At 41.6% G+C, this 15631-nt stretch overlaps 1 protein-coding gene across 6 annotated transcripts in view; it reads right to left on the bottom strand.

Annotated features, from left to right (window-relative positions):
* Positions 1–15631, bottom strand: part of TRANK1 (tetratricopeptide repeat and ankyrin repeat containing 1) — a 69167-nt gene that overhangs the window by 7840 nt on the left and 45696 nt on the right. For all 6 annotated transcript variants that reach the window (XM_084857978.1, XM_084857979.1, XM_084857980.1 and 3 more), the window contains 7 exons: positions 14821–14958; positions 13571–13714; positions 12563–12719; positions 10019–10107; positions 5733–5836; positions 3927–4059; positions 2111–2256 (listed from right to left, as the gene is read on the bottom strand). In XM_084857978.1, the coding sequence (XP_084714104.1) occupies positions 2111–2256; positions 3927–4059; positions 5733–5836; positions 10019–10107; positions 12563–12719; positions 13571–13714; positions 14821–14958 (911 nt within the window). The remainder of the gene's footprint in view (positions 1–2110; positions 2257–3926; positions 4060–5732; positions 5837–10018; positions 10108–12562; positions 12720–13570; positions 13715–14820; positions 14959–15631) is intronic.

Raw genomic sequence — 15631 nt, 5'->3', positions numbered from 1 at the left:
AGTAATTTTAAAGCACTACTATTTTGATAAAGAATAAGACCACAAGGTTAGAAGCCCTGCTTCACACTGTTTAATAATATAATATAAATGGAAATATAATGGCATTTTTTCACTTGCTAGAGTATACAAGGCTTAATTTGCACATCATGCTAAACCAAGGATGAGAATTCAGCTCATGGGCCAAATCTGGCACACGGATGTTCCCCATCCAGACCATGGAGGTTCTCTCCCTGGCCTCGTTTCCTCTCCCAGTGCTAGGAGAGGAAACATGCTCTTATCTCTGATCAGTGATCAGAGGTAAGACCAGGGATTCCCAGCATTAGAGAAAATGAGCCTCTCTTTAGTGCTGGGAGAGGAAACTCCACTGTTCTCTCCAAACACTGAATGGAGATAACAGGTGAGCATTCCTCTTCCAGTGCTAGAGAAAGGCTGCTTTCTCTTCTGCTGAGAGGGACTGTCCTTTCTCCACGTACAGAGAGGCAGAAGTGATCACATGTGCCTCTCTCTGCACGTAGAAACGGATCCCTATGACATCAAGGGGAGGGCACTTTTGGAGAGGTGCCAAGAAGCAATCCAGCACCAGAGCTGGAACAGTTCCCCACTGATGCTCAACCACGGTTTAGCATGATGTATAGGAGCAGGAACAACCTGCAGGAAGCCTTGGACTCACGTACTCCCCCAGCTCCTGAACCACAAAGAGGGAGAATTCAGAAGCTTTTTCTTTTGTTGTTGTTGTTGTTTATTTGGTCAGTCGCTTCTGACTCTTTGTGACTTCATGGACCAGCCCACGCCAGAGCTTCCTGTCGGTCGTTGCCACCCCCAGCTCCCCCAAGGTCGAGCCCGTCACCTCCAGAATATCATCCATCCATCTTGCCCTTGGTCGGCCCCTCTTCCTTTTGCCTTCCATTTTCCCTAGCATCAGCATCTTCTCCAGGGTATCCTGTCTTCTCATTATGTGGCCAAAGCAGTTTTGCCTTTAATATCATTCCCAATTTTCTTTTTAGTTAACCACAATTTGTTGTTTCATCCAGTACAACAAATTGTGGCTAACCTTAACTATGGTCAGTTTCAAACAAGGCAACTCTAAACCATGGGTTTTGAAATTAACCACAATTAACATTGATCACAACTCTGTGTCTGGATAATATGGCAAACTGTGGTCAACTAAAATGAAGTGAAAGCTTCCAAACTCCTCCTTTGGCCATGTGGGAAAAGAGGGGAAGACATGTAAGCCTGAGAGGATGCTAAGTTCATTCATGTCACACTAAATCATGGTTCAAAGTGAAGTCCAAATGAATCCAAGTCTGTCATTATGACAGCATACTGGAAACTCAAATACAAGCACAGGAATTTCCCTTTTACATTTTCTATTGCATTCATTTCAAAACAAGGGTGCCAATTTATTAATCAGCACCCTCCATTGAGACTCTTGTGAATGCAAAGTAACTATGTTACGTAACTGGGCACACAATCTAAATCATTTGATATTAGAAATCTAAGAGAGTTGAATCTCATGCATAAAGATACAAACACAATGCTGCACAATATTTAAACCTCTTCCCCCCCTCATTCCATAAATTAGCCTATTTTTTGCACATCTGAAAAGATTAGTCCTAAAATGTCTTAGTAATAATCTGTGGAAATAAGCATTAAAAAATTCACCCTTAAAAAAACAAAACAAAATACACCCACACCCATAGCATGAGCAATATTTTTTTCAAGTTGAGTCAATGAACTTTAGCTTTTTATGATCTTCTACACAGTAAGAATAGAAGATAACATTACGTGGCCAAGACGTATAATTTGCATGCATGATTCTGTAACACTGATTTAAAAACAAAAGGTACTTGGCAGTTTTTGTTTTTTTTTTAAACTGCCACTTGTACTTTTCTATTAAGTCTATGTTTATACATTGCTGAAACTGCTTTAAAAATGTCTTCTAAAGCAGAGTATTAACTTTCCCTCCCTCAGGCTATTTAGAGATGCTATGCTACTGGCATGTATTTCAGCCTAGGGACTTCAAATCTGCAAAATCTTTTTTCAAATGCAGAAATGTAAAAAGAGGGGGAGACAGACTATTGTTTATGAAACATGTGTTTTAAATACAGACCGTTCAACAGACTTTGCTGCTTCTTCATACAGTTCCTCATGGCAACACATTTTAAGTGCTAGATCAAATTCCTGGATCGATTCAAAACACCTGAATGCATCCTTGTAGCACTGGCCTCTTTTATAGAAATATGCAGCCTCTTTCACCTGCATGATAATGATACATTACTGATGTATACATCGAACCTACAATTACTGGCTAGAGAAAATGAATGGGACACTCTGTAATTCTAGAGAACAAAGCTGGATCTCATATGAATGTTAATCTCTTGTTGACTGCAAAATGAAGCGATAACTTGCATATGTAAATGGGCCATCACAAATTTAAACATCACAGACAGAATTTTCATATCACCCAGTGTTAGCTCAAGTAACACATAGTCAGCTGTGTCAATTCATACATTCAGGTACAAGTCATCATGTGTACCATAATCAATGTAAAGGAAATCAAGTGATGGACATCCATGTGTGAATCAGCCCATTTATTAGAATTATTTGTGACAAATTATACCCACTAAAATAAATGTCTTAGGGCACAATCCTATGGCTGCTAGACAGCGTCTAGACGGCTATAGGATTTTTAATTTTCTGGGAACCAAGCTCAGAGCCAGCGCTCCAAGGTTGGTTCCCAGAAAACTGACTCCCCGCCCCATCTCCTGCCACCTCATAGGCAGCATGGTTTGTCCCCGGCTCCGTGCTTGTAAGAGCAGCCTAAAAGGGGATGTCCCATTCCTGGGGCGGGGAGGGCGGAAGCGCCATTACGACACTTCCTATGTGCCATCCAGCCTTCCCCCACACACCCCCACAGCACCCTGGCTAGACAGCTAAAATTGGCCGTCTAGCCACAAATGCAGGGTGGTCGGAGCATGGAGAAGATCCCCTCCGCACTCTGCCCACCCTGCATTGGATAGTTGCCTCCAGGTTGGGAGGCGGCCGTCTATCCCCACAGGATTGCGCCGTTTGTGTCTGTCTATATAGTACACCCAACAGCACAAGGATTGGGTTACAACATTTAGTCCCGCTCAGACCTTCAGCACACCAGAGGCATAGTGGATCCAGGGCTCACAGGGAGGCAGCACCAGCACTTTTTGATTAAGAGGGATGCTGACATCATCTGCTACCGCACTCAGATTTCCCTGTACCCTCTGAGTTTCCTCACAGTGGCTGGGGGGAAATGAATTTTCTGAGGAACAAAGTATTGTTCCTCCTTGCAATGCTAAGTATTTTGGAGAAGCCTGGTCTTGAATGGGCAATTAAGACCCACTACCTTTACAAAAGACCCGCTCCGGATGGAGATGAAAACTGCTAGTGCTGGTTTGCTGATATGGATCAACACAGCTGCAAGAAGTATTGGACTCTCCTTGGGGCATGGCCAGACTGTCGCGAGGAGCGCCTGCACCTCAAAATCTGCCACTACAGCAAGCACGCATGCTGTCTGCCTCCCGAGGGCTGTCGGTAATGAAATCTCACCCATTTACATATAAGGCTTCATGCCCCTCTCTCCACAATACACAAATGCTACTGGGACATCAGGTACATATTGAGCTGGTTGTCATATCTGCTTACTGAAGTGAAGAAATACAGCTGCAGGGTAAAGTATACTGGCCCAAATAGCCTTCCTGAGTCACTTTCTACTTCCATCAGTTGTTATAATAGACCACAGCATGACTTTGATAAATAATCCAGCAGAGAGAAATGAACAGGATTTTGTACTCTCCCATAAGGGAAATGTTGAAAAGCTCAAACAATACCTTGTCTGGGCAATAAGATTCCCTTTTCATTTTTAAAATAGAAACGGGAGGAGATACCATATTTACCTTTCCTAATTTTTCACAAAGCTGCGCAAAAAGCTTGTACTCTTTGGCATGAAATAGGCATTTTAGAGCCAAATTTGGTTCACCACATTCCAAGTAGGTTTTAGCCAGATCCATGTATTCCATTTGCTTCTCTCTATCAAGAAAAAACATTGATAATATACCAACATGATAAGGTTTTTAAAAATAGCAACTGACCAAAGATATTTAGTGGGCCGCGGTGGCTTAGTGGTTAAGACGCTGAACTGCAGACTGGAAGGTCGGCAGGTCAGCAGTTCGAGACCCAAGTGCTGCGTGACGGAGTGAGCTCCCGTCTTCAGTCCCAGCTTCTGCCAACCTAGCAGTTTGAAAGCAAGAAATTGCAAGTAGATAAATAGGTACCGCCTCGGCGGGAAAGGTAACAGCGTTCCGTGCACCTCGGTGTTCAGTCATGCCGGCCACATGACCACAGAAGCGTCTTCGGACAGCGCTGGCTCTTCAGCTTAGAAACGGGGATGAGCACCACACCCTAGAGTCGGACACGACTGGTTGGGGACACCTTTACCTTTACCTTTAAAGATATTTTACTCTATCAGCTATCATAAAACACTAATTAAAGTAGAAAAGGATACTAATACTTCCTCTTCATACAGACAAGAAAGTAATGTAATAGATAATTACTTAGGGTGCAATCCTATACAAGCTAAGGTACAGGATTGCAGCCTTAATTGTTTAAAAAGCAGCTTAAATCCTCTGCTTAAATCAAGCTATACACAGCAGCCACAATCTAGCTAATATCCATTGTGACTACCTTATTGAAAGCAAAATGACATGACAAATTTGTTCCACTGGCTTCAAAGGAGACTTGCTGTACAAACCTATGAGCATTAACTTAGAAGGGGCGCCAACTGTGCTCAATAGGGCTTCCTTCCAGGTAAGTGTGCACAGAATTGCAGCCTTAATCACAACTAACTTTAACTGGAATAGGGCAATAGCGGGTAACGTGACAAGTTCTCTCTTCTTTGATCTTCTGTGGAAAGGTAGCCTTTTTGAGCTCCCAAATAAGCAGGGAACAGGAGAAGAGCAGACTATCACAATAATTTCCTGCTACCAAACTGGAAAGTACTTGGTATCGTAAGAAGGACTAGGATTGCCTTCTCCAACCTGGTGCCCTTCAGATGTTTTGGACTTCAATTCCCAGCAGCCCCAGGCAGCATGGACAATGGTCAGGAATGCTGGGAGTTGTAGTCCCCCTCCCCCCACCCCCAATTTGGAGGACACCATGTTGGGGAGGACTGGGCTAGGGACATAACTGAAAACTGGGGCTCAGATCTCAGTTAAACCCTGATTCTTCTTCATCATTTCCTTAGAATTTTTCACAGTGCCAAGATGGAATTTTAGTCTGGCTGTCTGCTTGGCAGGAGAAGGGAGGAGCAAAAACCTGTACTGTATCCCATCTGCCAGATCAGGCACTACAAAATGAGCGAGGTAGCAGGCAAGATCTAAGAACAAGTGCACCACTGGCTTATTATTCCAGTACACAGTTTATCTGTGATGACCTACTGTGTCCGTGTATATTTGCTCTATTATAAGGAAACGCTTAGGTTAGCAGAACCTACCACCTGTTCCCCCCCTCCCCTTTATATTAGGGGTGGGGAACCTCTGGCCCTCTAGATGTTGTTGGACTATAAACCCCACTATCCCTTGTGCTAGCTGGCATGATGGGAGGTGAAAGTCCAACAACATCTGGAAAAAGGTCCCCCAACCCTGTTTTATATAAAACCTTCCAAACAGATTCGTGGGTTTTTTTAATTTCGAAAAACCACTTACTTGGGGCTGATCTTCTTTGATTGAACTTTAAGCACGGCATCATGTGCCAAGGCCAGTTTCTCCTTTTCAATTGCTCCTCCCTTTTGATAGCATTTTGCAGCCACCTGAAATAAGGATAACCACATTTCCATACAGTGTGGAAATATGCAATTAATAGAGAGGAGAGGTGATACAACTATTAGAATGGTGGCCTACAGAACAGGCAGGGTTGCCAACTTCTTTTAAAATTGCCATCTCCTGTTTCTGTGCCTTTAACATAATGTGATCTACACCCATCAGCAGGTGAGAATGCTTATCTCACAAAAGTAGCTTTGCTAAATCAGGTAGAACAGGAGTGCCAAACCTCAGGCCAGGGTGCCAAATCCAACCCTCTGAGGTTTTCCAGATGGCCCCGCACCCTTTTCCTTGACCACCAATCATTTGGTAGGTTCCTGACTTTGGTGCAGTTTTTACCCCATTCTAGAAGGTTCAAATGCCTCTCTCCTAAGGCTTAGTTGCTGGCAGGAAGAGCTTTAAACTGAAATATGCCCAAATTTGGGGGCCCACCCCCTTTTGCCTTCAGCCCCGCCCACTACTGGAATGTAGCCCCTGAGCACTTCTCTGAAATGGAATTCAGCCCTTGGACCAAAATAAGTATCCTGCTTCACAAAGTGAATCACAAAGAAGAGAAACGGGTTCTCAGGGTACAAAAAAAAAAAAATATCGTAAGAAGCCCAACTCGTTTCGGCCTTTTTCTTATTTTTAGGCCTTCTACAGGGGGCTGTGACATTAATGGTAATAAAAATTACAGATAGGACAACGCACATAATTAAAACATTACTAAAATACAAATTGCCCCTGGGGCCTATGCATGGATAACATTCTTCTAAAAACCATATAAAACCTGCTTATTTAGTAAGAACAACATATAAATTCATACTTACTACAGTTCTGCAAAGTTTTTTCTCTAGTAAGTATGAACTTATTTATATGTTACTCTTAGTAAATAAGCAGGTTTTATATGGTTTTTATAAGAACGTTATACACGCATAAGCCCCTGTGGCAATTTGTATTTTAGTAACGTTTTAATTATGTGTGTTGTCCTACCTGTAATTTTTATTACCGTTAATGTCACAGCCCCCTGAAGAAGGCCCCAAAATAAGAAAAAGTCCAAAATGAGTTGGGCTTCCTACATTTTTTTTTTGTTGGTATCCTGAGAGCCTGTTTCTCTTCTTTGTGATTTACTTTGGAATCTCACCTCCTTGTTTTCTTGCTTCACACAGTGACCAACCAGATGCTACTAGGAAGCCTACAAGCAGGGCATAAAGGTAATTGCCTTCCTTCACTAATTGACCCCCAGCAACTGACAGTGAATATGGAGGTTTCATTTGGAGATGAATAGCCACTGATATACTTATCCCCCATAAATGTGTATAATATCCTTTTAAAGCCATTTAAGTCAGTGGCTACCAGTGGATCTCATGGGAGTGGACTCCATGTTAATTATGCATTTATGAAGAAGCACATTCTTTGTTGGTCCTGAATCCACTGCCAACCAGTTTTCACAGATGACCCCCCCATCCAAATTCTAGTACTAAGAGAAGCGAGGGGGGGGGGGGGGAGTTCCTTCTATTTGCTTTCTCCACAACATGCGTAATTTAACCAATTTCTCTAAAGCCCCTCCCCTTCATTGCCTTTTCCCCCTAAACTAAAAACATCCCATTCTGATTGAAGTCATTTTGGTCTACATGCCATAAATCACTTGTTGATTTCTGCCCATCCAAAGAACTGTTCAAAGCTTTTTCACATTTTGCTGACAGTTGGCAACCCTAAGCCTTGAGAAGTTTTGAGTTCAAAATGCAGCCACTGGGTAGCCTTAGAGAACTCATTTGCATTACAAAGAATATTTTTACACCAAAATAATTCAGGGTTAATTTGTCATGTTTAAAAGGCATTAGTTAGTGAGTAATTCCTGCCAACTAGAGAAGCAGTATCAGTAGAATTCTGAACGCTTTCCTTCATTTTGAAAAATTGTGTGTTAAAACAGGGGTGGGCAAATTACAGCCTGCAGGCTACATCCAGCCTACGGGAGTTTTTTTATACAGCATTTCCACTGCTGCCCCCCTGCCAGCCAGCTGAGGCAACCCTTACTTTTAGCCACTTGACTCACCAACTGCTGGATTTTGAGGAACTCATCTTTAAAGAGAATCCTAGGGCACAATCCTATGCATCTGTAGACCAAAAAAAGACCTACAACTCCCAAAATGCCCGAGCCAGTCATGCTGGGAGTCGAAGGCCTTTCTCCTGTCTAAACATGCATAGGATTGTACCTTTAAAAACATAAAGAGCTGCTTGGAACTGGCCGCTGCCTAACAGCAGGGTGACTCATGGCCCACTGCCCTGGCAAAGGGGATGTAATCTTGCCGGGTAGGGAGCTCAGATGACTCATAAGATAAGGGATCCCTCTCTTGAGCACATGTTGCTTGCTGAGGAGGAGACAGCTCTGTCTGCTCTGGAACCTGAGCCACAGCAGAGCATTGAGGAGATGGGTGACTGGTAGCCCCCTCCCTTCAGGATCTAAAGCATTTGCAGCCCACCATACCATTTATTTATTTAGATGTGGCTCCCAGGGCAAAAGGTTTGCCCACCCTCAATTTAAACTCTAAACCTGAACATACTGTTAGGTTACATGCAAATAAATATAATAAACTAGGAGCTGGATCCAAAGAACTGCAAGTGGAAGGAAAATAGCCACTAACGCCATTCCACAAACTCTTGCACAAGGGCTTCTTGATCAAGAGTTCACTCAGTGTTATAGAAAGGTAGACTCTATAGTATTCTCATGCACTTGTGGAAGAGGTTGCGCAAGCAGAACAGTATCTTTGAATGTAATTCCATCCTTCTTATGCGACACTCTAGCGCGAGGTGTAACATAGCCCTTCCATGCACAGCCGATGCTGACGGCATACAGAAAGGCACCTTTGGGTCCACCCTTAGGTGCACATGCTATCCATCCAGGATCATCAGTTTTGTAGAGAAAAATAGTACACTACATTTTTCAGTTGTGCTAAACAGTAATCCACAACAAGATGGAGACATTCTATCATGTTTGGTTAATTGCACTACTGGGTTAAAACACACAAAAAAGTGATGAATCCAGACCTAACAACTTTTAGACACTCCTCAGATCGTGCCAACTATGTTTTGCTGCACTAGAATATCAGAGACAAACTGTGCTATTTCAGTATGTTTGTGAGGTTTGTTCCACAGTCACTGATCTACTCGTTGAATACATTTCACTGAGTGACACTGTACCAATAACAAAAAATAAGCCTTTCTTTTGCACTGCAAAAAGAGAAAAAAAACATTTTAAGTACTTCAGTATTTTAAGCAACTCAACAGGACAGAGTGTGTGCGTACACACATGCACCATTGACTACAGGTGTCACTACTGGAGGCTTACATTTTGCCATGTCCCATCCACGAAGTGGCTTTAAAAAATACTCACAAGGTTGGGGAAAAAGATGAAAAACGACAGCTGCAGGGATTGCACTGACAGAGCAGTGTCTTAACAATCTCTGCAAACTACCTGCAAACTCTGGCTACAAATCCTAGTTAAAATGGGAACTGTGATTAAAGTACGTGCCACCAGAACCTTTAACCATAGTTAAGGTCAGCAGGGGAAGAATCTGATCCAGAGAGAGGAGGGAATTTAGGAGGAAGTATACTCTCCTCTGACTCTTACCCTTCCTCTTAACCATGGCTGTAGCTCTACTCAACATCCCACAGGCAGGTGGCTGGCAGAACCCTGCATGATTTTGCTTTCTTTGAACTTCACTAAAAATGTTGGTTCCCAAAGTAGTTATGAAAAAGCAACACCTAAAAGGGGTTCAAGATCACTGTGCCTCATTTATTTAGATAAAATAAAATAGTCTGCCTAGAAAGACTTTTATGAAAATAAACGTTTCATGATCCAAACTTACAGCTTGCAAGAGATTCAAATTTTCATTACTGCAAAGCTAATGGGCAGTATCCAATTCTGCAACTCTAGTAATGCAAATGACGTTGCACTAACATGAACTATCCCTAGCACAATGCCAGTAATGTTTGCTGGCATGCCACGTTTTGCCAGGAAATTTGGCACACCAACAAACACTGTCGACATTGCACTAGAGATAATTTATGCTAGCATAATTTATGCTAGTGCAAAGTCATTTGTGCTACCAGAGTCACATGGATACTGCCCACAGTGTTTCTCCTCACCCCACCCACCCCCCAAAATCTTGTAGACAAGTCTGTGAATTTACCTTCCAACACTGGTGTTTAGCGTAATATTCTCCTTGTGCAACCCATTCTTCTGGAGTTGATGTTTTAACAAACATACTGTCATCAAAGGCTACAAAGAGAAGTAGGCATGCAAGAATGAGTTCATTTATTAAGCACATCAGGCAAATGGTGATGTATTTTATTTATTACATTTCTGTACTACCCAATAGCTGAAGCTCGCCAAAAACAGATATTAATCACTAAAAAAGCACAGGTTAATTATACTATCTAAAATTCTTGTGACCACATCTCCACTCAATTCAATTCAGGCTCTAATAACTTCTTCCAAATCAGTTATTCAGCAGCCTGGCTACTTAAGCAAGGAGCCTTAGTCTTGGATGGTAGGTTTAAGCTCATCTCAGATACTTCCCTTATAAATTATTTTTCAGTGTCTGATAAGACAAATAAATGGAGATGCACATATTTGTTTTTGAGAATCTCTTTTCTATGAATGTATTCATAAGGGAATTGCATTACAAGAAAATGCAAGAATCTGCTGAATCCCTTCTTTTAAATATAACTCCTGAAGTGCTGACTGATCTCAACCTGGTCAAATCCCTATCCTAAAAGAATTCGTGGGCACACGAATCTGTTCCTGGTCAAGGTCTGAAGATCAGTGCTTTAGACATTACAATACAAAGCACTATTAATTCTTGAATCTATTATTCCAACTTGTGATACAGTATCCAAAACGGCCTCTAGAGCAGTGGTCTCCAAACTTTTTTGATCGCATACCCCTAATGTTAAAAAAAATTTGAGCACACCCCCCCAATATATGTATATTTATTTATAAATTATATACATGTACTACTCTACTAATATATTATGTACATTATAAAACTTGCACAAAAGATAGAAATTAAAAAAGGATGAGATAAAGATGAAATAAACAGTATCTTAAGGTTTTTTTTATTTTTTAATAGTACAAAAACCCTTTTTGCTCTCACTAAAGAAATATTATTTTCTATAAATAAAATAATATTTTTAGTGAGAGCAGTGTGATCCAATATGCTTCATTATTTTTGAAAATCTTGGTTTAACACTTTGTGATACAGCTATTCGAAGGTGCGGTTCTAAGTTCAGTTTATTTCGATACTTGGTTTTAATGGCTGTCATAGCTGACATAGCTGTTGTAACACGAGCTTTCTTCTCGGCTTCATTCTGCCAAAGGAGAGTGGGAAGGGTTAGTCTCCTTCCTGCTCTCCTTCAGCAGGATGACAGCTGCTCCAGTGCTGTGACTTCCTCTGCTGTGTCTGGCAGAGACTGGCACGGTTGCTCCCAGTGGCCGCAGCAGAGGCAGGATAGGACTGGAGCTGAGAGAGAGATGCCATGGAGCTTCCCTCTCAGCTCCTGTCCCATCCTGCTGCCTCCGCCACCACTGCACACAGTGGCAGCTTGTCAGGGCAGCAGGAGGCTGCTCAATTATCAGGCAGCTCGTGCACCCCAGTGGATGGTATTGCGCACGCCCTGCAGTGACGCACCCCACTTTGGAGACCACTGCTCTAGAGAGCCACAGCTGTACAAATGGAGAACTAAATCTTTCCATGATTATATTTCTTATTTAAATTTATGCATTGTTTCCTACCGCAAAAGGCAATCTCAAAGCAACTTACACACTCAGATTCAGAAGTCCAGTGTTAAAATAACAGAAATAAACCAAAATCAATATAAACCATAATCAGCACAATAACACACATCAAATAAACACCATAAACCAATCCAAAAATGTTATATGACATATTATATTCAAAATACTATATTTATTTTCATCTACTTTGGTCTCCATAAGCACACCTCTGCTGTTGTACAAACATGTATATCAATAAGGCTTCAAGTGTAATACAGTGTGCAGCACTGACAACTCAACAGCATTTAGAAGGACGCTAAAATCCTGTAATTGTGATATAGGCGTACTAAAGTATTCTGAAGGATGACATCAGAGTGTAGGTTAGGGGTAAGGAACTGGCAACCCAAGTTGCAAGCAAGAGGGGAAAATAGCAGTGTGGAAGGGATGGCTGTTGTCTAAATAGGACTTGTTAATAAAGCTTTTGGGGGAGTGGGACATGGGACCCTGCCTCTCAAACTCCCACTCCTTTCTCAAAATAGCCCTCTGGCAAAGCCAACTGCCAACCAGGGATGTAAACACTCCCTGCATGTATTCCCTGCATATCTGAACTGCCTTAATGCTTTCCTAATAGGTTTAAATCTCCCTGATCATGCAGTTAGTCATGGGTTGGTTTAATGGCTTCCCTGCAGGTATACTGATAACAAGAAACCAGCGATGCATTTGACACAGATCCTTTTAAGCTCATTAGACTAGCCCCAACCTACCAAAGTCAATAGGGATTTCCTTATATGAAGGCAGTTAAAAACCTGAGGTGACTGTTAAGATTTTTTAAGTATAAGTTGTCCAAGCTTACTCCTCATCTCAGGATTCACACAGGATATGCAAAAATCAAAGAACCGTTCAGGGCCTGACTGACTAGTGTACAGACTTCTATAAAAGGACCATAAATAGGCCTTACCTTTATTCTCATCTGTTTTGACAACCTGAACAAGTCCTTGCTTGATGAAATACTGAAATGCAGGTGCACGCCTGTCACCATTTTCGTCAAAGATCCACAAATTGACCCTGGCTCTTGTAATAGCAGTATATAATTGCTTTAGTTCTCCATTAAGCATCTAGGAATAGAATAAGGATGTGTGATAAGTGCAGGAGAATATTATAAAAAAGCAAAATACATTTGGACTCATGTTTCATAGAATGGTAGTTTGATTTCAGTTTCTCTTGATTTCTATCGCAGCACATAAATCAAAATACACTATTAAAATTTAACTTAACATGTTATTTATTGGCCAGTTGAAATGAAACCTTTAGTTAAATTTTCCCATTAAAGAGTTGGAATTCTCTGCTTGTTTATACAGTTTTTACCCTGATGGCTAAGAGAGAACAATATTTGGTGGGCACATACAGGTCATCGTTTGAAGTTCAAAATCTAACAAGATCCCCACAGCCATTCTGGAGTCGGACAGGAAAGATGGACAACACATTGTAATGGCGTAACTCTTGTAGGTGCTGAAATATGGTACTGAAACTTAGCATGTACATTTACAAGACAATTTTCAGTTTAAGGCTCAAACATCTGCTCACCCCTTGCACCCATTGTAAGGGGCTGCAGGAAAGATACAAAATATATTATAATGTATTATCTTAAGTGAGTCTTCTTAAATATTGGGATTTTACTATTTAGAGATTTGCAGGTGCCCTTTACACTCAACATCTTCTCCAAGGATCTTGCCCTCCATTCACAGCTCAGTCCTAGCAAAAGTTCTTTAGCCACACCCCAAACGCTTCAGTTTCCATTATTTGTTCTCACTTAGCTCCCTCCCTAAAGTATCAACTAGCCAGCTCAAGAATACACCCTTGAACTCTAACTCACAAGGTGATCTCGATACAAAAGAGGCATAATTAGAAAAAAATGGGGTTACATAGGGGCATGATGATAATTTCTGATGTTTTATCTGGTAATCACCTTGTACATTTCTGGATTCAGAACAGGAAGCTTTCCTTGAGGATCAACTTCTTTCTCCAAGGATATTTCAATGATTGGCTTGTTTTCTTCAGGTAAAGAAGGGGCGGGTGTTAAAGAAGAAATTATTTTCCATTCTTTGTAAGCCTGAAAATGTAAGAAAAACATAAAGAAAGCTATACAGTGGCAGCACTATTTCACATGGAAAGCTCTAAGCATGTTTTCGACTGCATGAGGACTGGGATAAACTAACATTAGATAACACAATGAATAATTGGGTAATTTCACTTGTTTAAATTGTGAAAGGATTTCATCAAACAGGTTCAGTTGTTCTCAGGATTCCCTGGGTTGACTAAAGAAAAAATGTTTGGGGGGAGGGGGGACAGTGGCAAGAATGCTCTCCTTCTCTCCTGCCCTTCTGCCCTCCAGTCAAAGTTCTTTGGGCACTTACACTATCATCTTTGAAGGCTGTTTAGTTTCCTTGCAAACTGTTTAGTTTCCTTGTGTTAATTAGTGGGAGCTAAAATTGCCTGGGCTCAATATTGGGAAACACTCTCCATATCATCTATTTTCGAGTGGTTCAGAAAGTCCTGAACACCCACCGAAACTGACGGAAATTGTTCATAGACAAAATGAGGCATAAGTAATAGGGCAAGGGTAAGCAATGTGGTATCCTCCAAATATTTTGGATTGCAACTCCCATAATCCCTAACCACTGGTCATACTGTTTGGAACTTATGGGAGTTGTAGTTCCAAACATCTGGAGGGGACCAGGTTGCCCACCCCTGTAATAGGAGATAAAGCAGAGGGACGAGAATGCATTTATTAATTATTGGAATACATATTAATAAGAATCGCCATTGGAATGATCTGTTTTGTTATTTAACCACACGTTGTATGGAACAAATAGCTCCCAAGTCCTCAAGCCAATAAAAAATGCCACACACTGCAACGAAAGGCAACGAAACCTTCAGTGTCTTCATAGTCTGACCTAGGTGTAAAAGTTCCATCTCAATCTCAAATATGATAATGAGTCCAACCATAAGTGTGAGTGGAACTCATGCACCAAGTGTTCCCAAAACCAGATATTTAGGGTCACATCTCCACACTACCGAGGTCCCTCATTCAAGGGAGAGTCACCTGGGTTTATTCTAAAAACTAAGGTGTGTTGATATTGCAAAACTCTTTCAGTACAAACCAAGCACGTGTGATAAAAACCAAACTAGCACTAGCAAGTAACAGAACGTACATACCTCTGAGTCTGTGAAGAAGTTGTAAAGGAGCACATCATCAAATTCCAAGCCTTTTGCTTCATAAATGGTTAGCACAAGAGCCAAACTAAGTTCCTCAGGAATCTTGTCCTTTGCCATTTCATTTGCTACTAGTATGACCTATAAAAAATGGAAAATACTAGATCACCAACACCAGTGATTACTAATCACCTCCGAGATGCATCTGGTGCCTCTACTGTATACATTTTGTCAAGATGGACCTCTTTACCCAGGACTTTAAAAACAGATATATTTATTTGTTAAATTGATATCCCACCTTTCCTCCAAGGAACCCAAGGTGGTGTACATGACCCTCCTCTCCATTTTATCCTCACAACAGCCCTGTGAGATAGGTTGGGCTGAGAGTCAGTGAATTTTATGGCTAAGTGGGAAACAGAACCCAGGTCTCCCAAATCCCAGTCGAAAACTCTAACCACTGCACTACACTAGTCTTTGAAAGTGAATGAAGGGTGGACTTCCGGTTGGAACCGATGTCGCTCTGGCAGCTTCCCACGGGTTCTCCCGTGAGAGCTTTCTCAAACAGCTTTTTAAAAGGTTGAAAAACCTTTTCATCTCCGCCCTGGAATTAAAGAGGGGGGAAAGGGGGGGAAAGGGGGGAAAGGGGGCATCTGGACAACATCTTGGAGGAAAGTACCCCCCTCGAGATAGTGGGGGGGGGGCTGGATTCCAGGATTATCTCCCCAGAGCTTTATCAATGCAAAAAGCTGTGATGAGACTCCTATTTCATAGGAGAAAACAGGGCTGACATGTTCCATAATATATGCTTCAAAAA

Source organism: Heloderma suspectum, chromosome 5 (assembly GCF_057233095.1).
Source record: "Heloderma suspectum isolate Gila_16-S chromosome 5, 16-S_ref, whole genome shotgun sequence".
Classification (NCBI taxonomy): Eukaryota; Metazoa; Chordata; class Lepidosauria; order Squamata; family Helodermatidae; genus Heloderma; species Heloderma suspectum.
This window is presented reverse-complemented; position numbering and strand designations above follow the sequence as displayed.